General features: G+C 41.3%; 1 protein-coding gene across 2 annotated transcripts; it reads right to left on the bottom strand.

Annotated features, from left to right (window-relative positions):
• Window positions 1–1,322: 1,322 nt before the first annotated feature.
• tbc1d9 (TBC1 domain family, member 9 (with GRAM domain)) lies at window positions 1,323–22,819 on the bottom strand. 2 transcript variants are annotated; one of them, XR_006845708.1, is made up of 22 exons: window positions 22,100–22,819; window positions 15,779–15,889; window positions 13,913–14,031; window positions 12,847–13,075; window positions 11,718–11,979; window positions 10,867–11,074; window positions 10,079–10,285; window positions 9,774–9,938; window positions 9,155–9,305; window positions 7,072–7,286; window positions 6,858–6,975; window positions 6,483–6,768; window positions 6,174–6,303; window positions 5,846–5,944; window positions 5,557–5,625; window positions 4,981–5,221; window positions 4,774–4,839; window positions 4,260–4,346; window positions 4,097–4,165; window positions 3,609–3,712; window positions 2,587–3,507; window positions 1,323–1,488 (listed from the first exon to the last, which is right to left on the bottom strand). XR_006845708.1 is itself a non-coding variant. In XM_046416091.1 (21 exons), exons 1-21 carry the CDS (start codon window positions 22,218–22,220, stop codon window positions 2,707–2,709), a joined length of 3,858 nt encoding a protein of 1,285 aa, XP_046272047.1. In that variant the 5' UTR covers window positions 22,221–22,819; the 3' UTR covers window positions 1,529–2,706. The 2 variants fall into 2 exon arrangements, 1 of the variants encoding a protein (XP_046272047.1); XM_046416091.1 differs by lacking the exon at window positions 1,323–1,488 and having other exon boundaries at window positions 1,529–3,507.
• Between the last annotated feature and the right edge of the window lie 4,262 nt (window positions 22,820–27,081).

Here is a 27,081-nt window from a genome sequence, read left to right as displayed (position 1 = left end):
GAGGCTATATAATGTGTTTTCTGTTGAGCTGTATTGGATTGTGTTGTAGTGAGACGTGTTTCTCATATTTTTTTTGCTGATCCTGTGAACTGTACATCACTGGGGATAAACTAAATTTTGGAAATAACCTCTCCATAAAATGTAATACGATTCAACAACACCTCAAAGTACAATCTTCAATGTTGATTCGACACGTCTCTTAAACAGTTTCAACAAATGTTCATGAATGAACTAACACACTGGGACTGCAATAAATCTTAGTTCATTCATGAACTGCAATAAATCTTAGTTCATGAATGAACTAAGATTTATTGCAGTCCCAGTGTATTAGACTGCATTAGTTTTTACATAGGTTTAAATGTTAAACTAGAAAGGCTGAAATAATGATAATAAAGATATAATAATAACTTTGCAGGTTTTATAATTTCAGGAAAGCAAAGATTTAGACAACCCAGCTGACCCCTGCATAGATACAAACAATATTTCATCTATTCTGGCAACAAACCTAATTTCTGATAGATTAATCATTTGTAGCCTTGTCATGTGTCTGAGACAGGAAGCCTCATTTTCAATTTGCAGTAAGTCTCGTGAGCTCATTTTGCTGTGATTGGTTAACCAGAGCCACAACCCCAGTAGGGAGGCTACGTCACCAGCTGAGGTTTAATACAGTTGTGTTCAAGGCTCATGTCAAAACATCATCTGGGTCTTAGTAAAGTTTGCTTTTTAGCACAAACCAACTGGTTGTCAACTTGCAGAGGAAAGAAAAGAAAACTTGTTGTACTTGTTGAAGAGACAATTTGAAATTTTGAAGCAGGATGGTGTGTGTTCGCTGGGAGAAAAAAATTTAGATTTTACTAAAGTAAAAGTAGTAATACTAGAGTGTAAAAATACTCAGCACAGAGGGGTTTCACCACAAGTCTGCGGGCAATTTAGAGACACCAAGTAGCCTAAACTGCATGTGTTTTTACAGTGTGAGGAAGGCAGAGTTCCTGGAGGCCCTGGGGGTCAAATCAAGAAGCGTATCGCTGAGCGTCACGCACTGAATGTATGTTTTGTGTTTAAAATTTTAATATGTAAGCTTTAGCTGTCAATTTAGTGTAGAGGAGAAAAAAAAATATCTATAACCATGATATATAGGTGTATGATATATATATATATAGGTTTAAGTGTAATGCTAGACAGCCACTGGCATGCATTAGTGTGAAAGTCAGAAAGAAAGAAAGATCTGTTGCAGACTCCCGTCACTGTGAGTGAAGTCATATTAAGTTACTTTTTCTGCTAAAAAAATAATAATAATATGCAGTACACTGTATTTATATAAATTTAAACTAGCTCAAAAATAAGCGATAATGTTTGAGTCTGTGGAATCATACGGTATTTGAAGTGGCTGAACCTTGGCTTGTCTTCAGGAGAAAGAGTCCTCCTTGGTACTACAGTGATCTTCCACCAGAGGGGAGTAACGCTCTTAGTCACATAGCAGCACTCAGTCTGTGAGTGAGGAGATGGAAAAAGACCCGAGATGTTACTGTACTGTGCAGCAGAGAGTCAGTCATACTCAAATTTTTAATCAGATGATACACAATGCATCAGATTCCAGAGTAATAACACCTGGACGTTTAAAATAAAAAAAACAGTTACATAAAAACAACTTGAAAACAGCAGTGTAAAAATGTACAGAGCAAAAAGATTAAAATGTAAACAAAAGAAGGAAGAAAAGGCATTTTAATTTGGGAGTGCAGACAACAACAGCTACGCAAATGGCAAGCAAAGCACATATTAGTGAATCACATTATGTTAAAAACATAAAGTGCAGGCTCGTCATTAAATTAAGTGGGTTTTTTTTGTTTGTTTAGTGTAATCCTACTTTAGCACACTTACCTTCCTTTGAATTCCTTAACAATCAGGTGTGAGTTGTTCTCTTTTGTGTTAAAAAACAAAATGTGTTTGTATCATTTTTCTGTTGCAATCGTTATTACTGTATACATCGTTTTGTAATTTGACATACTGCAGGAATTTTAGGGAGTGAATGTCAAGGAAGTCATAGATAAGAGTATGAGGTGTGTTAAAAGAGACAATAGTGACACACTGCTTTAGCTTAAGAAGAGTTTACACAACAGTGCATGAAAATTCACTTTATCTTTGAATTTTCACAGCTCTGTTTTGTCTTTTCCCATACTGTCATTCGATGACAAACTAATAAGATTTTGTGATCAACAGCAAATGGCACCATAAAAGTGAGGAAGCAGTAGTTTGACCAGATATAATGTTAGGTGATTGTACGCAGACTATCAATATCTTGGTTTAGAACTGTAATGTATCTGTGGACATTTACATCTACATTGCCTAACAAGTGCTAGAGATTACAATGTTAACTCCTATGTATTATGCCTTATAAAGTACAGCTAACTACATGTTCACACTGATTTCATATGAGCAAACCTTAATATTCACATCCTGTTCCCTCTTAGTTGGACAGAATCTAGTGATTGATATAACAAAAGTCTTTCACATCTGGTAAAATACTTTCCTAATAGCAGTTTTTGGTCACATTCATTCCACTATCATACACATACATTTTACATTTACCTTCACTGTCCTCTAAAATTCACTGAGACATTTTTACGCCAACGACTGACAACCGTGTTTCCCTTTTGAAAGAACAAAAGTCACTTTCTTTAAAAGTGAAATCTCACTGAGAAAAGGCCCTCAGCCAGACAGAGAGATCTCATAGTCACTTGTTGACAGCAGCGGGCGCCCAACTTTACGAACATTCTTAGCGTTAGTTATACGAGCCGCCACCTCAACTGGCTTCTCAAAGTAATGCACCAGAGCCTGCTCGGTGAGCACAGACGCGAGGAACTGCTCAAACGTGATGGCCCAGTCTTTATCGATGCTGGTGCTGTGAGGCAGCCCTCTGTCGTTGTGTCCCCCGCCGTGGGGCCGGTTACTTCTCCCCTCGTTGGAGCAGCTGTCGCTACGCACCAGCACTGTGTCGTCTGCAATGTCCTCGCACTGCAGCTTTTCATCTGTCTCATGGGAGCCTGCGCTGAGCACCGAGTAAGATGACATTGAGGTGTCATCTTTGGTTTCATCATCCGAGATGAGCATGGCGGATGATACGCCCGTGTCTTTAGGAGACGAGTCCTCCAGCTTGATGTCTTGCATCGGTGGCAGCTGCTCCGACCCTTCGTCCCCTTTCCCCTCCTCACAGGGGCTCGGCTTGCTCTCCAGACCTGCGGGGACAAAGCCGTCACTCTGGTCCCGCTGCTTGAATATGCTGTCAGATACGACCTCCTGGGTGGTTTTGGGATCTCTCCTACACATGCTCTGCTCTGGATTACCCTCCACGTTGTGGTCCTTCCTGCCCGATGAGGAGAAGAGCTTTCCCACCTCTCCCATTTCCAGCAGCAGACTGGTGACTGTCGCTGTGGCGTGATAGAGCTCCTGTTCTGCAACGTCCTCACTGAACATGCTGTACAGGGTCTTGCAAAGCTCAATAAACTGGCTCTGGAGGGAAAAAGAAACATACAAGATCAGGTACTCTACAGTAATTGAGTGTCTCATACGTATACTGAGTATAAAAACTGATACAGAGGGCGAAATCTTACCTGATTGAGCTTGGGGAGGTCTTTTGTGTTTTCTCGTTTAGGTTTTGTCTCCTCATTCCACAGTTTTAGGTAGTGCCGATATTCAGGCGTGTTCAGTTTCTTCACTGTAGGAGGTACAAAGAAGGTGTTTTAAGTGTTAAGCGTTGTATGTTCATAATCACTGTCTGCCTGTTTCTCTATTGTGATATAAAGCCCGAACAGAATTTTTTCCCCTTTTCTTCGGTAAATACAAATTTTGGATTGGCGCCAGTATAAGTACGTATAGCTGGCTGTTAGCATCATGCACATATGTTCACATGTTGTTGCAGACAAACCAGTGGAAATAGGCTTCCTTTTTTTGTGCGAAATAAAACTTCTTCTTTTTTTTTTTTTTTTTAAACTGCTAAACTTCTTGCTGCTTTCAGACAAACGGATCAATATAGTATGTTATTTTACTTCTGTACATTCAGACTTTTATTCTTTCTGTAGTACATGACTCTGCTGCTCACCTTTTTCAGTCTTGAATGTAACTCTAACGAAGCCATCATCCCTCTCACTTCTGCACCTGGAGTCATGACCTGACGACAGAGTAACCGAGATCCAACATCAACATTTGTGTAATCACAAAGAAAAAAACCCAAAAAACAACAAGACGTCACCTTAGGTCCTTACCAATGGATGTTTCTGGAGTTATGTCTTCAAAGAAGTACTGAGTGGCCTCAAAAGCAGAGTCTGGCTCCTCCTGCTCGTGGGTGATTTCTGGGAGTAAAGAATTTAGGAGTCTGTTAAAATTTAATTTGGCTTCTGAAAACATCATGTTAACCATTCTTTTTATATCCTAATATATCCTAATTGTGATCATGAAGTTACTTTCGATAGGTTGCATTTTTAGATACATTTATCAATCAGATTACAAACAAACCTCTAAAACTGACTGGTTAAATTAAATTAAACTTCATGTCAAAATGTTAATAAATATCAAACCTGGGCTGAATATAAAACAGTGAGTTTTTTGTTGGTTATCTAAAAAAGGGACAAAATTAAACCAAGACAAAGAGCTCAAAGGCTTTCTTTCCACTGTGTCACCTCTTTTCTGTAAAGCTAATAATCCTGCGCCATTGAGTACGTTCTGTAGTTTCCTAAAGGCGACTTTCCGAGATGAGCAACTCCATCGCTGCACACTCACCAGGTAGGACGTGCATCTTGTAGAGGAGCTTCAGCTTCTCTGTAAGGTCCCCATGACACAGAACACCTACAACACAACAAGGTGACAGGTTAGACACATCAGAGCTCCAGATGTGATGCATCATCCTGAATTAGGACCAGCGTAACAGCGTAAAACACCAAATCGTAAAACTTCCAAAGGATGCAAGCAAAACCTTACTCTTCTTACCCAGGCCACTGATGAACTCCCGAAAATTGATGAGGGCATCTCCGTTTTGGTCAAGAAGACGGAAGAAGCGCACAGCCAGGGGGTCTGAGTGGGCTCCATTGGCCCAGGGGAAAAGCAGCTTGAACAGGCCTTTGAACTGCTCCACGTCGATGCGGTACTGCTCCAGGTAGGGCAGGCTGGGATCATGACGCTCTGTGGGGTTGCTGCTGCCGCCCCAGTAACAGCTGGTCAGGTGCTCTGCCTGAAGAGGGGAAGAGAGGGGTAAAAACTGTCAAAGATCCTGTGCAAACTGAAATATAAAAAAATTAGGACAGAGCTGCCTTTTACTGACTCTGAAGAGGCCAATATTAAAGTGTTTTAAATAATAAACAATAACCATTAGCATAGCTGCACTCTGTCACGTCTGAGAAATAAAAAAGAAACTAGGGGCTAATCTCCTAGGCCATTTATTTTCTCTGCAACGACCAAAGGACTTATACTTCACTTTTAGCATAACGGCAGAACAGGAGGTACACAAACAAGGTGAGAGAGTTTTCTAAAGCTCCCACGACATATAATGTGTAAGCTGTAAGTCACCTTGAAGAGCACATAGAGCTCCTCCAACTCGTCGATACTGAAGGCGGTCTCTGTGACAATTGTCCTCACCTGAAACATAAATATAGCCACAGTAAGTAAAACTAGAAGGCGAAGAGGTAAAAATATAATAAAAAGTGAAAGCAGAGTATCTAATAATGACCGGAAGGTAAGTTATTCAGTTTCAAAGCTCTAATCTAATTTGACCTGCAGAATTAAGAGACTTTTGGAGGTGTTGCTGTGTCTTATGCCTAAATGCAGTTTCTATAAGAGGAAGTCAGTGGATCCTCACCACATTGCGTTTAGTTGTGTCTTCAATGGTTTGGATCACCCGCAGTCTCTGTTTGAAACGCATCTGTTCAATCACATCTGCTCGGATTGAACCAAATTTCTGTCACAAAAGGTAAAACAGATGAGTCAGAGGAGACAACTGGGAGTCCCTGTGACTTACATTTAAAGTTAAATTAACGTTCAAATTAAACTGAAAATATATTACAACATTTTACTGAAAGTTGTAACATTAGAGCTTCGTTGAGAAAAAGAAATTGACGACAAATGGACAGATGAACATGGAGGAGGACAAAGTACTCCAAACACACAATGTGATTCGGATTGAATACCTCGTAGGAGCTGCGGACCAGTTTAAAGATGTCGACCTCTGGATGTGGTTCTCCATTGTCTGTCAGTAGGGAGTGCAGGTGGGGGATGGGAGGGAGTGTGCTGTCCTTATTGGTCACACTGTCCAAGTATCTACAGTACACAAATGTCAGAAATGTCAGATAAATGATGAAACGGTTTTGGGGATTTTCAGCTACAGTAATGTTTGTGTTCTGTGACTGAATAAAGAGACTGACAGGGGATAGGGGAATGCGGAAAGACACCCTGAATACTCAGAGTTTTGACATTTTGTCACTTTGGCCTCTCATTACCTGCCCAGTACGGTCATGGCCTCTCCGTCATCCTTGCAGCCCAGCAGCTGGTGGATGTTGGCGTGCAGCACCGAGAGTGCGAGCTGAAAGATGACCTTGATGCCGTCGTAGAAGAAGCAGTCCACCACCACCACGGCGCTCTCGAACGGCATGACAGACAGGAAGAGGGTGAGGAACCAGGAGAGCGAGATAGTGGAGATGACGCCAAGGTCCTGCATGCAGTCGTACAGCTGGGGAACATACTCGCGGGCGAGTTCCTCAAACACGCCCTGATCGACGAGGGCTCCTGGGGAACAGCAAGGGAAGAAAACAGGGTTTTAAGGAAATATAACACTGTCAAATCAAACACCCTAAAACACATATGCACATACTGACCTACAACCCTAGTGTTGTAGTAGTCAGGCAGCATACGTTCACAGAGCGCCACAAGCAGCCAAAAAGCCTCTTCTTCTTTAGCGTAGAGCAGCAACACAGATGTCACAATATTCATAGCCTGCGGTGTCGAGGGAGAAAACAGAAATTCAAGTAGTGTCAAGGGCTGCAAGGTTTCTGTCAGTTCATGTCAAAACCAGAAGAGGAGTGCGTGTACCTGACAGTATCCGATGTTGGGGTTTCTGAATGCGTAGGCTGTGAGGACCCTGCGGAGGGCAGCGATGCCCATCTCATTCTGAAAGGCCGGGTGCTCGGGCAGAGAGCGGTGCAGGTCCCGCTCTATCTCCTCTGTTGCCAGGTTGTACCTGCCCATCGACTTTTCCACCAGGTCCTCGTAGTACCCGGGGTGGGTGGCCATTTCGTTAATCGCCCCTAAGAAAAGACAAGATTTAAAAGTTAAACCAGCTTCTTTGTCAGATAACCGCAAGAGAGTGATAACAAGCAAAGTGGGCATTAAATATTTAAGTTCTATAAATATAACGTCAACTTTTTTGATCTTAGGCAGGGGAGATTTAAGTATCACAGCAGCAGAAGTCCATGATGAGAAACACAGATCTATAGAAATAACTTTAAGAAAAGAAAAATATCCCTCACAGACATCTGCTATATACAAGTGAAGTATGAAACAAAAAAGCTGCTGACTACGATCTACTTTCTTCCAACCGTCCATCATTGTACCCATCCGTGGATGTGATATCTGAGCTTCTGTTTCTTGCATGGAGGTTCTTCAAAGGAACAAAATATTATAATTTCATTACAAATAATAATTTGTGCAGTCACTTTGGAAGAATATAGACCCAGTTTTTCCTTTATTTTAATTTTGAACCTATCATTTAATTCCTTCTTCATGTTGAACCCTTAGTCTTGAGTCATCATTTGCACAAGTAACAAAATAAGCAAATTAATATCATAGCAAATTAATGGATAAAGAAAGGATTGAGGTTAAAAAAAAGAAAGATAAGATGATGAAGACATCTCACCAAAAAAAAACAAAACACATCTTTAAAAAACAAAATTGTTTTGTTTGTTTTTGCAGATTTTTTTTCCAGACTGCCATAAATTTACACTCTTCTTTTCTACAGAAATACATTTCTTTTTGTGTCACACTTACTTGTAGTTACTGTTCATATTAACTCCTCAAAATATGCTTTACAATCTGTATTGTCACATTAAGGCTGTCTCATGTTGTATCTCTGTATTCAATAATGTATCTTAACTGAAGAAAGCATTAAAACAGTAAATGTTACAAATGTTAAAAAACTGTACAACGACTGAATGGAAAGTAAACATACACGATAATAAACGTATTATCAGGGTTTCAGGTTTGACAGGGTTCCAGGTTTTACTCAGCCCAGTTATCCAGATACCTCAGTACATGTGTATATTAAGCTCGCCAAACTGGTTTTAACACCCTTTGCTCTATAAACAGACACCAATTAGGAATGTTTCGAATAAGCACGGAAAAATGTTTTTCTAGTAAGGCAATCAGTGAAAGGAAAGATCATTTGACAAAGTGTAGGTCAGTGTGACTAAGGTGAACACAATGCAGCTATGACGACGGCCGAGCGAGCCGTAAGTGGGCCACCCGAGAGAGGAGGAGGAGCTGTTTGTAACCCAGCACTCCTCAGGTGAGGATCAGTACAAGCTGCTGCTGGTGCATAACACGTCTGTGCCGGTAAACAAGAAAGTCTGGAGCTTGCAGCATACCTGAATAAATTTAACAATGAAAGTCACAAACCACTTGCTTCCCAGAAAATAAAAGGTTTTCTCGACTCTTCTCTCCGCTCCTAACCCAGTAGTCCTTAAAAAGTCCTTACTTTTCACTTGCTTCTTTAATGCTGGCGTGTAGGCACATTCTCAGAGGTTTGAGTGTTTGGAAAACAACTCCTGTCTTGAACAATCTGAATCGTTATGAACGCTACACCAATAACAAAGTGGCAAATGAATCTCTACCATGTCTTTGCACATGTTTTTTTTAGGAGTAACTTAAAAAAATGTTCTTATTTATTCTTGTCCCACGTTAGTTATTGCAGTGTTTATACTGTGTCTTGTATTTGTCAGCAGGGTTTGAATAGATGACACCTGTTTAAAATATGTATCATGTGAGGTTATGATCAAGTGTGAGCGCATAGTACGAAGGGTGTGATCTCATTAGGTACAATGTACGACCTTCATTTGCGGTACTGTATGCTTAAGGTGTTTTAAGCCTTTTTCTCAGGCCCCCCTGAACGTTTACTCACCAGAGAAGAGCAGCCATAGCTCTCCTCGCATGCTCTCAGGAATCCCCTTGAGGACCAGCTCCTTCGTTTTCTCAGTGCGGTACATACACACACCCTGTCCATACTCTGCAAAGTGGTTCTTCCATGCCTGCTCCTTCAGGAACTCCTTCGCCTGAGCAAAGAGGGAAAACAATTTCATGAGATGCAGTAGTTCAAGTACAATAACTCTCTACTTTGTCAGAATCCTGCTTTAACTATTCCACATCAGTGGGCTGAACTAAAATACTTGTTTATAATAGACTGATTTCTTGCACACTCCACAAATTATTCCACTGAAACTATTCCACTGAACTGAAATTAACAAAAGGTCCTGAGAGACAGAAAATTTAGCAAAGTTGCAGTTAGCAGCAATCCTCCATACAGCTTAATCTCCATGCAGTGTGATGGTGTGAAAATGGTAACTATAGCAAAGCAAAAAATGTACAATGTGATAACTTAGAATCCAAGTCTAGAAACAGACTTTAACAGAAGTAAAAAGGAATTAGTGTATTATTAGATAAGGTGTCATTACATGCTCTTCCATGGTCCTCGAGATTAAATGCTGTCTTAACTGTACTCCACAAAAGTGCATTCAACTCACGAGCTTGGGGTTGAACTCCTCGGGTGAGCGGCGGCGATACATGGTCATGAGGGCTTGTGTGGCCGTGGGCACGCTGCTGTCGTTCAGGTTGAACGTACGCTCGCTTTCCGAGCCCAAACTGTGCTGTGGACTGCTGGAGAGCAGAGATCCATGCTGGGAGCAAACCTGAAAGGCGGGCACACATTTAATAGTCAAGATTTTGAGTTTCTTTTTATGATTATTCACATATTTTGTATTCAGTTACAGTAAACTTGGTGTTTAAGAAGCAAAAGAACAATATCAAGGCAGACACCCAAATGTTTCACCTCATCGTCTGAGCTGTTTAGGCTGCCAGTAAGTTCCCTCTCGATGTAGATCTTGGAGGTGGTCTGCTGCAGGAAGTCAGAAATTCTCTGGACTAGGAAGTCGCGGTCCTTCAGGTTAGCGAACAGGAAGGTCATACGATTCTTGGTGCTGATGGAGAGCGGACTGGGCAGCACGTTGGAGCTGTCCGCCTTCTCCACAATGGTCACCTGAAATAACATCCACAAAAACCAAGCCGTAAATGACAAGCAGTCACAACCATCATAAACAAATGTGTCATGAACAGGAATTTTAATTTAAGAACAAAATAATCAGCTTTTAATTCTATGATAAGCAAACTGACATAGATAAAACACAATAGTCAATTAACTAACAAACTACGTCTTTTTTGTGAGAATAGTTCAAATGTTGCCTGCTTATAAAGTACATTAAGGAGTTTCCTAACCAATTTAATTAACATAGACAGTAGCACACAGAGAAGTTCTTACACAGAGACTTTTGTTACTAAACGGTGCAGCTACAGTGGCTTCCTGTTTTCATATTAACTTGCTTTTGACTCAGCATGGTAGCTGCATTTGTATACACAGTGTGCGTGTGTGTGTGTGTGTGTGTGTGTGTGCGTCTTTCTAAAGCAGATTGACAGTGCCAACACAATGACTTCGCACTTTAATTTCTGCCACTGCTGATGATGCCTTTTTGACCATGGTGTTGAAAAGTTGAAGTTATTTGCAAAATCTACCATCTTGCAAAGTTTACACTCAGAGGGAGACATTCAGACCGAACATCTCACCTCTCGTAGCGGGATGATGAGGCTACAAAGCGTTTCTTCCTTGCTGGTAAAGCAGATGTAGTTGGTGGAAACAAACATCTGACCCAGGATGTGCATCTTGTTAAATGGGGTCCACAGGGTGCAGTCCGTGTGTCCGTCCAGTTTCTCATCTTTGGGCAGACGGAAGAGTGCTCGGTAACGCTCACTCTTAGCTCTGGCATCCAAATCCCTAAAGAATAAATGCAGAGTCATATTAGAGGACAGATTTACAGACATTTACAGTGTCTGGAAAGCAAAAGGGTGAAATACAAAAAACTCCTCCCATTCAACATAATACTGGTTTACTATAGGCTGATAAATTCCAAATTACAGCTCAGTGTATAGTTTATTTTCTTGGTGTTACACAATTTAGCTGAATGACTGAATCTGGGCAGACAATGAGGTGTCTGTGTAGATACAGTGTTATGCAAGAGCAACCATCATACAACCCCATGAATTTCCCTCGGGATCAATAAAGTATTTATCTATCTATCTCCATCTATGTGGACTGATATTACAATGAAACTGCTGTGATACCGAATCACGCTTACATAAAATGCACCAACCAAACAAAATTGGGATCTTGAAGCCATTCTTAAGGGCGAGAGTTCACATTTGTATTTCCTAACACATGCTATCCACTGTAGCTTTTAAAACCTGGATGTACAACACCATCGTAGACTTTTATCCTCTGTTGTTGAAGAGTCTGAAAGACCAACTACTCTACCAACCATAACTCGTTAATGTTCAGTCCATCGTATGTCATAAACATGCTCAAAGAGCACTTACTGATGCACCCAACTATTCATGCTACGCTTCAGTTCTTTTCTTACCTCTTGAGTGCAGACACCTTCTTGGGTGATTTCTTCTTGAGCTTGGGCAGCGAGCGGTCCTGCTCAAAGCCTTTGTTGTCCAGGAGCTGACGCATAGCGATGTTGGCCAGCTGCTCCGCCAGTTTAAAAGTCTCGTTGATGTTGAGGAAGACGGAGAAGACGTGCTCGTTGATGCGGGTGCTCACCTTGATCACGTCGGGCAACAGGAGGGTGGCGCTCTTCTCCAGCTGGGTGATATCTGCCCAACGCACCACCAGTTTGACTGGCAAAGACAGACAGATACATCAGTATGAGCCAATAGACTAAATGTAACTCTCAGGATATAGCTGAAGAGAAGCATGCAAGAAAACTGACATGATGCACAGTTTGATATACGGTTTAGACATGGGGTTTACAGGCTGAAATGAAAACAGTCTTTAAAAATCAAAGACTTCTTCACATATCTTCAAGTCAGAGATGCCTGCAATGAATAAATAAAACACACAGAGGATACTAATCTTAATCTAATTGTTTAGAAACTCTAAACGAAACTCCAGATGGACCAACAAGTGGGAGAGGAGATACCCCAGGGAGACTGTATTAATATTTGGGTCAGTCAGACAAAGACCACCTTTATTTTGTGACTTCAAAGTTTAAATTTCTCAGGGACAAAAGCAATGTAGGAAGCAGTGAGGTCAAAAAGGTCTGTTTATCATTCTCATCTTGCCTGGACTTGGACCTGGCAAGATTGCAAAAAAAAAGATAATGAAAATATCTAAAATATCTGTTTATGCATGAGTACGATCCAAGGTAAGTTGGCACCAGATGAATGTCTTTAAAATGCTTGTGGCTGCCAACTAAAAAAGAGGAAAGGAAATTTCAAAGGAAAATAGGTGGAAGCAAACCCACGAAACTAAGGATGAACAGCTTCCAATTGTGAATGAAATAAATTTTATAGGGCATCTGACATTTATGTTAAAACTAAGATATGAGCAATATGTAAAACACAGGAAAAAATAACCATAAATACTTTGCCTCTCATTCTTATGTTATTAGAAGATTCTGTTGCTGTACAGTTACTATCTAGCCCAGCAAAAATAACTGTGGGGTAAAAAGACAGAAATATCAGTATATATCTATATATATCAACCTTCTTTTCCTAGTAAGTAGGAGTAGAAGCACAGGTGGTTGATGCTGAGGTACAGCCATCCCTGTCGGGGCACTTTGCCCTTCCAGTAGCTGCAGGAGTAATAGTTGACCAGCTTCTCCTCCTCCGGCATCCCAAACAGCTTACGAAACTTGGCGCTGGCTTCCTTGAACTTGTCGGTGTCGTCATCCTCTTTGACATCGTGGTTCTTGTTGTACTCTGCGATGATCCCCTGTGGCAAGGTGGAAAGAGACAGAATGAAGCAGACTGAAGCTTGAAAAAATGGGATTGTAAAGTGAGGTGCAGCAGAGTCTTTGTGACTGATGTTTTAAATACTAAAACCCAAATTTTACATTGTTATATGCATGGTAAAATGGGCTGCTACATTTTGACGACTTAATGGCCTTCTCTACACTGCACACCTGACAACTGATTGTCTTTGTATCAAAGAGTGTGCACCACCATAAATGCTGGCTGGAGGATGTTTTAACTCAAACAGCTAAAGCACGTCACTCATATCATAAATTTAAGCTAGCAACCTTTTCTATAATAGACTTATATGTGCAATGTATTTTTTTCCACGTGGTTAAAGATGTATTTATGGTATTCTGTTACAATATTTTGTAACAGTGTAATGCTAACATTTTGTTAGCATTACACTGATATTTCAGACGGAAGAAACTGACTTTTTAGTTTCTATGCAGATTGCAGAAAAGGTTTTTTTTGAACATGTAATTTATTGTGTTGTTGTGAATATTGTGATGAAGTGGATTCATCATGTTCTTGCAAAATAAATTTTTTTCATCTATTGTAATTATTGTAATACTTCATGCCTGGATCATCCACCTTTCTGATACTCCATAAGAGTATCAGAAAGTGTTATGCAGCACTGTCGGGGCCAGCCTGAAAGTGAATTGACTCTTAATCATGCAGATCACGGCCAATTAATTAAACTTACTGGGGACCCATCAGAGTAGTGTGCCTGTTCTACACTCTGAATGTCTGTGACAACAATTGTTTCACACAGGACATAAGTCCAAGCATCAAAATGCATTTTTTGATTATTTACCTGGACCTTTCCTTTGACAAAGGTGGTAATATCATTCTCATTCTCAAAGATGGAGAGAGTCTGCAGCAGGTTGTGTTCCAGCCACTCCCAGTGCTCTGTGATCTCTTTTCGGGAGCTTCCTGCAGAGGAGTGAGGAGGGTGAAGTCAGTGCACTCAGCCGCTGGGTTCCCAGGAGGAACATGACGGTGTTGCGTTTCAGAAATAACTGGCACTGTGTCACATGGATTTATGGAAGAGTTACTAATTCTTATGTCAGACACTGAAGTATTTTATATTCTTTAATATTCTTTCCACAGCTGGAAGATCCTCTTAAAGTGGATGACAGGCTAACAATGGCAAAAGCATCAGAGTCGATGTGAAGAGCAAAGAGTAAAATGAAATGCATGTCATCCATTTTCTCTTCAAACAGCAACACTAAAATTAGTAATTTTGTTACTGTAATCAGCGAGGTTAAAACAGATTTTTTTTTTTTGGCCGCAGGAGAAACTGATTGCAGTAATGGCTGCCATTGTGCTCCATTATCCCTCAACACTGCTGCGAGCAGCCCTTCAGTGAGTGCACATTCACTGAATTAGCCTCGTCTGCCAGACTGCTCCACTCTCTGTTATCTCTGGGCTGAAGACATAAAGGTTTGGAGGGGTGGAGAGGGAGGAGAAGTGGGGTTCAATTTACCATTTCAAAGCCGGGCTCATCTTGTGTAGGCTTCCATTTCAGAAATGGAACACAAATAAAACTAATTTAATTGACACATTTACCAAGGTACTGCTGAATTAAGCACACGGCTTCACATCTCTGCCCATCTCTGTCTTAACAGAGTCCCATCTCTAATGAAATTCAAACTAGAACTAATTAAACAGTTTGATCCTATTACCATAATGTTTTTAATCATTCTGATCCAACTCTGTGCATTACCAAATTGTTTTATTCCACATACATGCGTTCCAACACATCAACACAGTAAGGTAATCGAGTCTGCAACACTACAAAGTCAAAGGAAGAACCTGAGCCAATGCAGATCTCGTTTGATATATTTCACATAAATCTTTTTTGTAAATCTGAAATGATGAGCTGATTCACAAATCAGTCAACCATCAAATAAGTCAAGCAGTTTTGATGATCAACTAATGGTTAAAGTCATTTTTTTAGCTAGAATGAAAAAAAATCAACTGATTCAAGCTTCTCAAATGTGGTGATTTGCCGGTTTTAGTCAGCTGTCAGAGAAAATAAGGAGTTCTGAGTATCAATTTGTGCTTTTCACAGCTCAGTACTTAAACAACTGATTCATCAAGAAAATGTATTAATCAAACAATTGTTGCAGCTTTTTGTGTTGGAAATGTCAAAGCTTTTCCTGACATATAGTGAGGATAATTTCATATTCAATGATAGTAAAAATGAAAAGCAGATCCTGAGTGCAACTGCTAATTCACATGACCACAGAGGAAGCACTTTGCACACACAGAAGATGCAGATTACTGTATTGTGAACAACAGCTGAAGATGCGAGATCACAATGAAAACCCATCACGTGTCGAGCTGAAAAACCTAACATCCACCCATATTTGATATCAACTCCTGCAAACATTCCTGCAATCCTGTCCTTTAAAACTACTGGGGCATGATGTAATGCTTAGCATTCAGAGGCTAAAGACATCATGTGGTGGTTGGGGGAAGAGATGTGTGAGAGGGATAAAAATACAGAGGGGTCCATAATGGAGGAGCCCACATCTGTAAAAGTAAAATGTGCAGATAAAATCACCTGAAGCGACGCAAGTCAACAGATTCAATTCTCAAAGTAGACTGGAGGCCAGGTGGCTTCCTTTCCTCACTTTCCCCACAATTTTTGACCCGAGTGTTAAAGGGCACATACCGTGAGCAATGGTCCAGTAAACTAAAGAGTCAGGAGTCTGGTACAGGATCCTATACGGGGCCACACGAGCACTGGAGTCCAAGACAACATCCAGGGTACCAACCAGCAAACCTGTAAGAGCCCAAAATTCTGTTATTAAAGACTGAAAAGTACTTTGAGATTTCATAAAGAACTTTTTGTGTTGGCTCAAAAACAATTAAAAGGTCCCACTCTTAAATTAACTCACGATGCAGGTGAGCTTGTAAATTTGTTCCACTGTGAACCAAAGCAGCACAAACATTAACAACTATAATGGACTGTGTGAGATGCCTGACAAATTAAGCGCATTGATGCTTTCAGAACATTTTGCTATGCTTAAGCACATGGGAAGCCCATGAGGTCTTGTGATTTAAGATTTGAGTGGATGAAAAACATCTAGTGTTTACTTGTTGACATGGTGGACTGGTGATCCTCACATATGGCTCTGGGTCAAACTGTTATGGCTGTTATAAAGTTGCATTTGTGGACATGAAAATTAAATGTGATTGTGTCACATGTGATTGAAATCAGGTGATAAATGAAGGCAGATAACAACCAGTCTGAGGCTAACTAAAAGGGTGAGACGATGATAAAAGTCACCTGAATGTGCTAATTTGATAAAATAAATAAATAAATAAATAAATGGAAAAGCATAATTCATCTAAAGGTTTACCGGATACCATTGTTGCTGTATGCATGAGGATTCACATGCATAAGCATCAACATGTGAGCGATGTGTCATATTTGCTAATGGCTATCACGTCTACCCACTGATACACAGCTGTGGTAACATGGCAAGAGACAGGGAGAGCAAAGACAGGAAATAGAACTTATAGTGAGATAAACAATGAGACGTGTCCCAAATTCACAGGCTACTGGTTGCTATGATGGATTTCAAGTCAGAAAATTAACTATACCCAAACCTTTCTTTCTAAATACAGATTATGTTTTTGAGTGCTGCAGAATGTCACAGTTTTTGCGTAGAAACTCTGAATGCAACAGAAACTGTTCCTCCACAGGATTGCTTAAACTACTTCACAATTACAGGTGTAGACTTGATGGACTACTGTAGGACACTTTATTATTACTGACTATTGTATTACTAGATTTTGCTTCTGGCTTATTGTGACATGAGAAACCTCTGATCCTTAATTTATGATGTAACTTGATGTGAGATTTTGACAGTCTGGAAACCCAAACAGCTGTTCTTCATAAAACATTTTGTGAAAACTTCCTAATTAGAAAGTGGTGCCACAATGGCTTGCAGTTGCAGAATCCTGCAGTGAGCTATAACGCCATTTTAACACCATTTTCCAAGCACTTCCTGAGCTTTTGGTGGCTATGAAAATTCTTCCTTGTTCAGAGTAGGTATGCATTCAACTGCCACGAGAGACGAGCTATTTTTGTTCAGCAGCTCATCGGGACAAACACAGTATGAGTCACAGAGAGAGAGAGAGAATGAGGGGGAGGAGGGGAGAGAGGAGAGGCAAGCGAGGAAAGCTGAATGTTTTCCCAATTTCAGGGGAAGCCATGTCTTAAGGAGACAGACAGAGAGACAGACGGTTCAATCTTATTCACTGGAAGTCAATATAAAGACGTTCAGCTATAGCTGAGAGGAATCACACTGACACTAATTAGACAATGCAGCCCAACACTTTAGTTGTCTCCCCCCTTTCTGAGAAACAAACAACTGTTGTGGAGTGTGAGGTGAACTTCCTCTTTGATTTAAGAAAAAAAAAAAAAAATTACAAGAAGAAAACCAGTCAGAGCCGAAAGTTCACACTCTGACCTCACACTGTTTTAATGTGTTACCCAGTTAGCACTCCCTTTAAAAACGGTCTGAAATTATTTACCTAAGTGACACTGCAAATGTGTAACGAATGGTTCAGCCTACGACATGTGAGTTGAGGTTTTACGCAGGATACTGAGGTGTTAGGCACAAGAATGAGACCACTAAACACGTAAGACCACTTGACACCCTCCTCCAGTAAGACTAACATAAGTGACAACCCAGAACAGATGAAACAAAACCTGTTGGACTGATGTTTACATACAACCAGCAACACTGCGTGCCTCCGCAGCATTAATTCATCGGACCAGAGCCCATGTGACTGCTTGTTCCAACTCACACCTCTGCTGAATGAGTGGATGCAACAACCAACAAAACAAAACACATGTGCCGTTTATTATTTCTGGGAGGGTAGTAAAACACTGGTGGTGGTGGCGGCGAACATAACAAGCCAAAAAATGATGGTTCCCTATTGTGGGAGCAAATCGAATCACCTTCTCTGAAATGTTACAACAAGAAACTGAACCAAAAACATGAGAGAAAAAACTGCTTTTGTTTATACTCTCTCTCTCTCTATCTATATATATCTATAATACCACACAGTTTTGGGGGGAGGCGGCTGCTGCGTACACAAAGTACCACAATCTCCCTCAAACTAAAAATCAATACTTTTTCAGATAACAGAAACCGGAGACAAGCCTGGGTCATCATCATTTGTGAGCTTCATTGCCTCCACATGTGCAATCGAATGCGTTTTACAGCAACTCCACCATTTCTCAACACCGGCTGACATGAAGTCATGAAGTTCAAGATAACAGCGTGGCCTACAAACAAGAGTGTGAGTGGCTGTCTGTAGCAGCCAGATTGTGAAATATGGTGTTGTACAGTGACTCAAATTATTGTGTAATTTATGCTATAACACACCACTGCATCAAGTTGAGTAACAATTGACACAACGGTCTGATTCGGCCCTTATTTATAGTCTAATTAATGGAGGTTTTTGCCTTATTACTCTTACTTCCTCTCTGAAGATAATGACAATGTTCACATCCACATATAGGCAACAAATAAGTCTTGGATGCGAGACTTCCTGTGTGTCCTGGCACTGTCCTACAAAACACTGTACAGGCAAATTCAAGTATTATATAAGACTATAAGTGACTGTTAAAAGCTGGCAGCTTATCAGGTTTAATGTGCAAATTACATTAAACATGAAACTGGTGCAACCTATACTGCTGACCTGCCTTTGGGTTCATTAAGACAAATTGGCATCTTTTAAACTGTGGCACGGTGGTGCACTGGTTAGTACTGTCGTCTCACAGCAACAAGCTTCCAGGTTTGAATCCAGTCCAGGCCCTTCTGTGGGGAGTTTGCATGTTCTTCCTGTGCCTTGGGTACTCCCGCCTCCTCCCACAATCCCCAAAACATGCACATTAGGTTAACTAGCTGCTCTACATTGCCCCAAGGTGTGCGTGTGTGGTTGTCTGTCTTTGTGTGTCGGCCCTGCGACTGGCAACCAGTCCAGGCTGAACCCCGCCTCTCGCCCGTAGTCAGCTGGGATCGGCTCCCCCTGCGATCCAAATGGATAAGCAGTGTAGAAAATGGATGGATGGACGGATATTCACATTCAGTATCACTCACCAAATGTCTTGTGTGTTTCTGGTCCTTCTTTATACAACATTTGAAAAGATTATTTATTTTTCTTAAAGATTTGATACCTAACCCGACTTTCCTGTCTTTGCGTGACCTACACATAAAAACTTTGGTCCATGGAGAGCTGCTAATGGTCACTACAGAGAATAGACATTTGGAGACCCAAAACTCTTTGAACATCCTCTGTTTGACTTGTCAGACTCAAGAAGCTTTTGAAAGAACTTTTTTGAAAGAACAAGACTCCAAGACTCCAGATCTGACATGTTCAAAACCCAGAAGGGAGGAACATCAGATCCCTCAACCTTTCCGGAGTTAATTATTTCTCATATTTTCTCTAAAGGAACTGCGTAGATTTTGCAACTGTCCATCTCAGCTCATGCAACACAAATATGAAGTTGCCTTTTTTCAGCAAGCTCCACTAGATCTCTGCTAGCTCCGACATTGGAGCTCGAGTCCCATTAGATTGAACATGCGGATTTTGTGACTCGGTAAAATGCTCCTGGTCCTGGTGCTGCTGCTGGTAGCTCACTGGAAGAAGTGCTCGGAGGCAGCGCCAGGGTAAGCGGGCTCTCAGTGCCAGCTGGCACACAGTACAACGCAACAAGCTCAGCATTTACATAACAATGACATGATCCCCTGGCACCATTCGGCACATGTTGGGTTGCCACGGCAAGAACTCACCAGGGACTGAGAAGACGGATGCTGCAGGTGTCATTTTGAATTATTAACGTAAAAGGAGGGTCAAATCACAAAGATTATGTCCTAAATGCGCAACCAGGGTATGACATTTGGTTGTACGTCAGGTCTGAAAAGAACTTATTTAAATTTAGCCTTTATTCATCACACTAGGGTTGGTAAATATATTGTTTATACCCTGCATGCATTCCTGTCAATATCTCCGGGTGTGTTTGGCTACCACTGTTTTATAGTAAAAATTGATTTAAAAGACTTCTGTCTCAATGTGAGAAAGTACCTTCATTTATAATGTGTGTAAGTGGGTTAACTACATAACAGACCTTCCCATCTAATCTGTAAAAGCTTTCTCATTTGAGTTTTTCAGACACTAATGGTATCGGTGGTTCCTAACCTGGAGGTCGGAGCCTCCACAAGGGGGTCGCAAAATCAATCTAAGGGGTTGCAAGATAAAAGTGAAATTCTTCTGCACAAAATATTGGTTCGTGGATTTTACTCATAAAAATACAAGCTATGACGAGAAGTCAGCAGGCAATGCTTTGTATTGTATGGTCACAAGCAAAAACAGTTGGGAATCACTGTAATGCGTCACGATATAATCAATGCATTAGTATCATTAAATAAAATTTGAAGATTGGTACCATAAAGAGGATTTGTAGCCATTTTGCCTGAGTCTAAGTCAGGCTGGTCTTCAGTGGCAGAGATGCATGTTCAGGCCAGGTGAGTGCCAGGCTGAATCCAAACACTGATCAGTCAATAGTATAGGCATCAATTTCTCAAGCCAAAAATGCCTGCATTTCTATTTGCTACAGTCACAGAAGTACCAGGTTCACTGTGTGGCCACTGGCTTGTGATCATTTAATTCATCCATCCATCCATTTTCTATACTGCTTATCCATCAGGATCGGAGGGGGGCTGGAGTCTATCCCAGCTGACTACGGGCGAGAGGCGGGGTCAGCCTGGACTGGTCGCCACTCAATCACAGGGAAGACACACAGAGACTGACAACCACACACGCACATCTAAGGGCAATTTAGAGTAGCCAATTAACCTAATGTGCATGTCTTTGGGATCGTGGGAGGAAGTACCTGGAGAAAACCCTGGCGAAAACCCACGCAGACACAGAGACAACATGCACACTCCACACAGAAGGGCTCAGACCAGGATTCAAACCTGGAACCCTGTTGTTGTGAGGGGACAGTGCCACCCCATTTAATTCATATTTATAATATTAATGTTTCGCAACAGTATTAAATACACAAAAAGAGGAGGAACAAGGGGTTTATAGGGACTCAGCTGCTTAGTTTTGCAGGCCACCTGCAGATGTTGTCCAGCTTAAGATTGTGTCAGATAAAAGCGTCAAAATCGGGACCCAAACAATTTTATATATCACGGTGAAAGTGGAATATGTATAATTATCTCCTCTATCTCCTCAAAGGTGCTGCACAGCATTTCATCTGTTCAATCAGCTGCAATCCGCTTAGTTCAGGTCAAGAAATGAACCAAATTTGTGCATAGAAGCTGTTAAATTTCTTCCTCCTCCTCCTGCTGCTTGACCCATTTTGGATGAAATAAGCAAGAGGGAGGAGCTGGAGTGGGAGAAGGGAGAGCAGGGATGATTCAGCACGAGCAAGGAAACAGACCATGTCTGTGGTCGGTGTTCAGACAGACGCACTGTTGTTTAGGCATCAGCAGCTGCACAAAAACGACAACTGCTGTTGTTTTTCACTTGCAGGCAGAAACAGAGTCAACCATTTCAACCATAAACTATACACTGACGTGACCTGCTTTCTTAAGAAATTATATGATTAGGCTGTAGATGTGCTGGACTTTGTCCCTTACAACTGGTTCAGTATGATGTCTGAATGTTTGGTCAAATGTGTAACTTATCGTTCTTTAAACACAGGCTGATAAGAGTGTGAATACATTGCTTAGGGTATTAAGCAGCCGCAGACATGTAACTGCTCTTTGCAAACGGACACATCCGGGTGAGAGGTCACCTGTGGCCTTTGATAGGTCATGTGATGATCATTATCATTCCATGTGGATGTTTGTGTCGAACATCAAAACAAACACTACCACTGTCAGTTGTCACCTTGTCACCGTCAGTAATCTATGTATTCAAATAAAGTATTGACACTTTTCAGGCAACTGATATCAGGACTCACCCGCCAGTCCTCCTCCTCCATCCCCGTGGCCCTTCCGTTTCTGGAGAATGAAATATGGATTTGCTCTCTCAGTGATCCACAATGCGCCCGCCAGTAACACATCTTCGGGACTGACCCACATAATTCTGTTTTTTAACGGAACATTGAACACGCAGGACTGCTGATGGTAACCATCAACCTGGTCTGAGCGCAACGTTGAATTATCAGATTATTAAATCGCTGATGGAGGCCTGATATTTTCCTCCTCGACCCCTGAAATATCGTCCGTTATTGGATATCCGAGCGACAAGTAAGACGCGTATGCAAGTGTTGCTATAATTAAACCTTCCAGACACGAATCAGATCGGATCGGCCTGCAGTATGGCGGTCCAGGACCAGCCTCCTGTATGTAAGCGCAGGTTTTTAAATAAATGAATTTCTTGGACGTTTCGTAGAGTAGCACGTCTCCGTTTGCTGGCGCACAGCGCAATGCTGGGTCAGTCTTTGTTGTGCATGGCTCCGGAGCAGGTGCCGATGTTTACGTTGCTGTTTTGCGGATAAAATCGCATTGTAGTCGATCCAGATCAACCAAGAGTCGTTTGTGTGCTCACCCAGCGGCAACGTCTGTCGGTGTATAAAAGCTTAAAGACGATACTCCAACAGTGAACCCGACGCAAACGCGCCGACCCGGTCCTCCTCAGCTGTAGCGCCGCTGCGGCCGCACGCAAAATAAAGCGAGCGCGTCACGGGCAGGCCACCGCGAGACGTCACGACGGCAGGAGGTGGAGGCACGTGGGGAAACCAAGAGCCGATTCAAAACATTGGCACACTTAGGTGATTCACTTTTTTAAAAAAAATCCTACATTTATCCTTACGTTTGTGTTAGGTTAGGCTGGGAATTCCCAAAATGAGATCTTTCTTGTTGTTGTTGACAAACACGATTGTTGTTGTTTGCCTATTGAAGAGCATCGAAAGTCTCACTCTTTCCATTAACGTCGCTCACGTACTGTAAGTCTGTAAACATGGCATCTGGAAAGTGCCGAGATGCAACACAAACATTTCCTCTCTCTTGTTTTCCACTTGAGTCTTGATACCCAGACCGACTTACTACAACCTGCACTGGGACTGGAATAAGCTGCCTTCCCTTGTCGAAGCCCTCCACATGTTTTCCCCACCTCATTTTGTCCACATTCAGAGAAACAAACCGACATTTATATGCTGGGATTTACGATATGAACAATATGTTTTTGAATGCAGCAGTATATAGCTCTTTTTACACACTGTACAAGGTCGCAATATTGTTTTTGCAAAGTAAAATGTCAGATGATTTAATCAGCATTGTTCACTCCTACTCGTAAGACACGAGTACAGTTTATGAGGCTGAATTATGTGGAAAATTTGTGAATTTTTTCCATTTGAGGGAAAAGTGCAGCCATGACATTAATAAGGCTTCATTTTTTAACACTGCAAACAGTGTTAAACAAGCCAATACAGAATATGACCGTAACTTTAATACTGGAGGCTAAATATTTAGTGGAAAGTTAGTAACTGAAGTCTACTTGAGTGTTGCATATCAAACAAATTTCTAATTCATTTAATTATCACAAAGTTATTGCCATGCAGACAACCTGGCGCCTCTAAGAACTACCATAATATCAATGGCCCATAACTGTAAAAGGATGTTAGCAAAATTATATAGTATATAGATATCATTACTTTATTATGCTAGGAAAGTGATAATAAAAGTGATTAGAGACAGAAACAGCGTCTATGACTATTAATACCCCACAAACACTATGAGAACATAACCCAGGTGTGATGAGAGTGAGAGTTTTGCTGGGTTTCCTGCACTTTCAAAAACAGGATGCAAGAAGAGGGGGAGCAGCATTTTATTTACAGGCTGACTCAGATCAGCTGAAATGTGGTTGTTCACAAACTCTCCCTTCAGTAAACCGCACTGAGTCGAGCTACTGCACACTTGCAGGACTGACTCCTCCACACTAGTTGTTATGGTAGATGCAGGGTCAGAAATGAGTGATGAACCTTTACAATATCACCTCTGACTCCAGTATGGGTTCTGCTCTGGGTTTGTGGGTGGGAAGAAAGGGTAGGTGACATGACATTAATATCAAAACTTCATGACCTTTAAGTATTAGTGGTTCTATTCATGTCAGCCTGAGCTATATGTCATCAGAAACAAACAAACACTGTAATGTCCGAGGCAATACTCAACAGGGTCAATACCAAGAAGAATATGACTGCTGTGTCCTTGTTATGGGGAATTTGGAAGCTGGCTTTTCATCTGTGATTTGGGAAAAAGTGATTCTTCTTACTCTAACTGATATGAAAATGTTGACACCATTCCCTCTCAAATGTTACCAACAACACCGTGTTTCGGACAGTTTGTTCCAGCTCTTAGTTCCTGTATCATATCCCTACTCTTTACACGCAGATTTCACTTCTTCCTTTAAAACAAGGAAGAACTTGTGCGTTTTTCATTTTGAGTCACTTTAGGGACTTGCTTTTGACCAGGGAGAAAACAAAGACGGCTTCTTTTAAAAACCAAGACAAGGTGGTTTATTTTTTGGCCTTCAAATGATATAGGAAATGGAATATGAAATAGGCTTATGAGTGGTAATGAATAGAAGCTGAGACAAAAACATGCTCTGTGTAACAGGATGTATAAAAGCTAATGTTTAACTAATACTGTATGTCACATCATCTAAAGAGCTGTGTACCAAACTGCAATAGCAAGATGGATAAAACATCTTTGCTGATGAATCGGTAAATGACAAGCATCCAGAGTTACATCCAAACCCACAATCTGAACTGTCAGTTTTCAGTTTCCAGAGATGTTTGGAAAATTACAGATGAATTAAAACAGGATTGTGTTGATCTCAGATAAAATACTGCTATATGTACAATATATCCTTCGTATAAAACTTAACAATTTAAACTGACACACAAAACACTGACTGATTTCTGTGTCCATCATCAGACTTAAACCAAACAAGCTCCTAGAACTGTAATAAGAACTGACCATACATACATATGTAACATCCAATTAGTTAAACTACCTCAAATAACTAATTTGAAAGTCACTCCTTACTCATATTGATAAAAGAACGTAGAACTGTCCTGGCATCCCCCTTTTTCAAAGGGACTTCTGCACTGTTCATCCATGGTTCAGTGGAAATGACCAGTATAGCCATCATGGGAAAACTTTTATGTTTTATCAAATGTTTCCCAACCAGAACGGAGTCTTTGTAAAAACTGTTCTCTTGCCATGTTAGTTTCATGTTTCATCAGATACATACTGTGCATTATTATGGTTACTGTAGCACCCTCCTATGGCTAAAATACAGAACTTCAGATTATCAAAATAAAATTGTAACAGACTGACTACTACCTGGCAGTATGCGAAAACTCAACACATGACACATTGATGTGCTGCTTCCACTCTTCTGGGGAGACTTTCACACCAATTTGGAGCCTATGTGGTTGCAGGGATTTGTACTGAGCTACTGAAGTTACCAATTAATTTGGTATTGACAGCTTGATAAATTGTTTTCACTCCCAAACAATGCATTTCTCTGTATTCAGGGCTTCATGTGGTTACTTTGAAAGTAACTGCTGGCTCAGGCTGGAATCTCAGCAGGTTTGGACAAAGCAGCAACTGCATCTCATGCGTAACAGCTCTTCTCTTCACTGTAAAGCGCTGGCCCCACTGGAGTTGTGAAATAGAAAGTATATCCGAGTATACTTGGATGTACAATTTTATTCACACAGCCCCCTCACTAAGCCCTATTGGCCTTCTCATTTCAATGTGAACACACTGCTGTGTTTACATCATCTAAGGAAGAGCCATGTGAAGTAATCCATCCATAGCCATCTACATTTTTTTACATCACTCTATTGGCATGTTTACTTTGTGTTAATCTCTGTTAGTGAGGGTATTTGAAGTTTAGAACCAGAACTAAGAGGACATCAAATAATGTGGTCTCTACGAACTGCCTGAAAAGCAGATCATGGACCCCTTCAAGATCAGTTTCAATCAAAAATTGTCAGATTGCCCACTCCTCACTCACTTACAGGACAGGGTGCCCCTTGATTTGGAAGTAAGTGCAGACATTTGTTACACCCATTAGAGGCAAACTGTTACAAAATGTTAAAGACTAGTTATTTCTGTTTTTATAATGTTGCTGCACAGAATGTCTGGTTCCCATGCAGATCCAGGTTTAGTAATCTCAGAGAGAGATTATTGAGCACATCTTCAGCTGCTGTTTGAAAGTCCTGGGTGAGTGGCACTACTTCTGGCCCCATCACCAGGTCCTGAAGGCCATAGCAAATATCTTCTGCAGTGGAATTGACCACTGCAAGCTCCTCTGCTCAGAGAAGATCATCGCCTTTGTCAAGGCTGGGAGAAGCCAACAGGAGCAGACAGGACACCCTCTAGCAACAGCACAAGACGAGGAGCTGAAAGGTGAACTGGGGAAGCAACTGAAGTTTCCGGGAGCGACAGCTACAGCAACATCAAGACCAGACGCCCTGCTGATTTCAGAAACGTCCAAGCAGGTCATACTCTGAGAACCAGGCAAATGAGAGAAAAAGGATTGAAAACACTGATCTGGTTGAAGAGTTCTGGAGCAATGGGTGGGGAGCAAAGAGCGAACCCACTGAGGTGGGATGCAGGGGGGTTTGCAGATCAGACCCTCTGCAGGGACAGAAGGCCATCAAGTAGGTCACTGAGGCAGCAAAAGCCAACGCAAGGAGCTGTGGATCAGGAGAGGAAAGCCATGGGCAAGGCAGTACTGCCTGGAAACAAGTTGGGGCTTGATCAAACCCACCTGGGTCGCCTGGCTGAGGGTGTCTGTTGAAAGACCCAAAATACCTGTGTCTGTTGAAAGACCCAAAATACCTGATGACCCCAGGTACATCACTGACATCCATGATACAAGTAGTAGGAGTAGCAGTAGTCAGTCATCAAGCCATATCAAACAACT

This window comes from Scatophagus argus, chromosome 2 (genome assembly GCF_020382885.2).
Source record: "Scatophagus argus isolate fScaArg1 chromosome 2, fScaArg1.pri, whole genome shotgun sequence".
NCBI lineage: Eukaryota > Metazoa > Chordata > Actinopteri > Scatophagidae > Scatophagus > Scatophagus argus.
The sequence above is the reverse complement of the archived record's forward strand: the minus strand, read 5'-3'. Positions and strand labels throughout refer to the sequence as shown.

What these genes read in the sequence shown, in the direction of transcription:
- tbc1d9 (XM_046416091.1), bottom strand. Translation starts at nt 22,220, where the DNA reads ATGTGGGTCAGTCCCGAAGATGTGTTACTGGCGGGCGCATTGTGGATC. An exon ending in TGGAGGAGGAGGACTGGCGG is followed by an intron (nt 15,890 to 22,099) that starts GTGAGTCCTGAT and finishes GGGCTCTTACAG; the next exon opens with GTTTGCTGGTTGGTACCCTG. An exon ending in CCAACATCGGATACTGTCAG is followed by an intron (nt 6,976 to 7,071) that starts GTACACGCACTC and finishes TCGACACCGCAG; the next exon opens with GCTATGAATATTGTGACATC.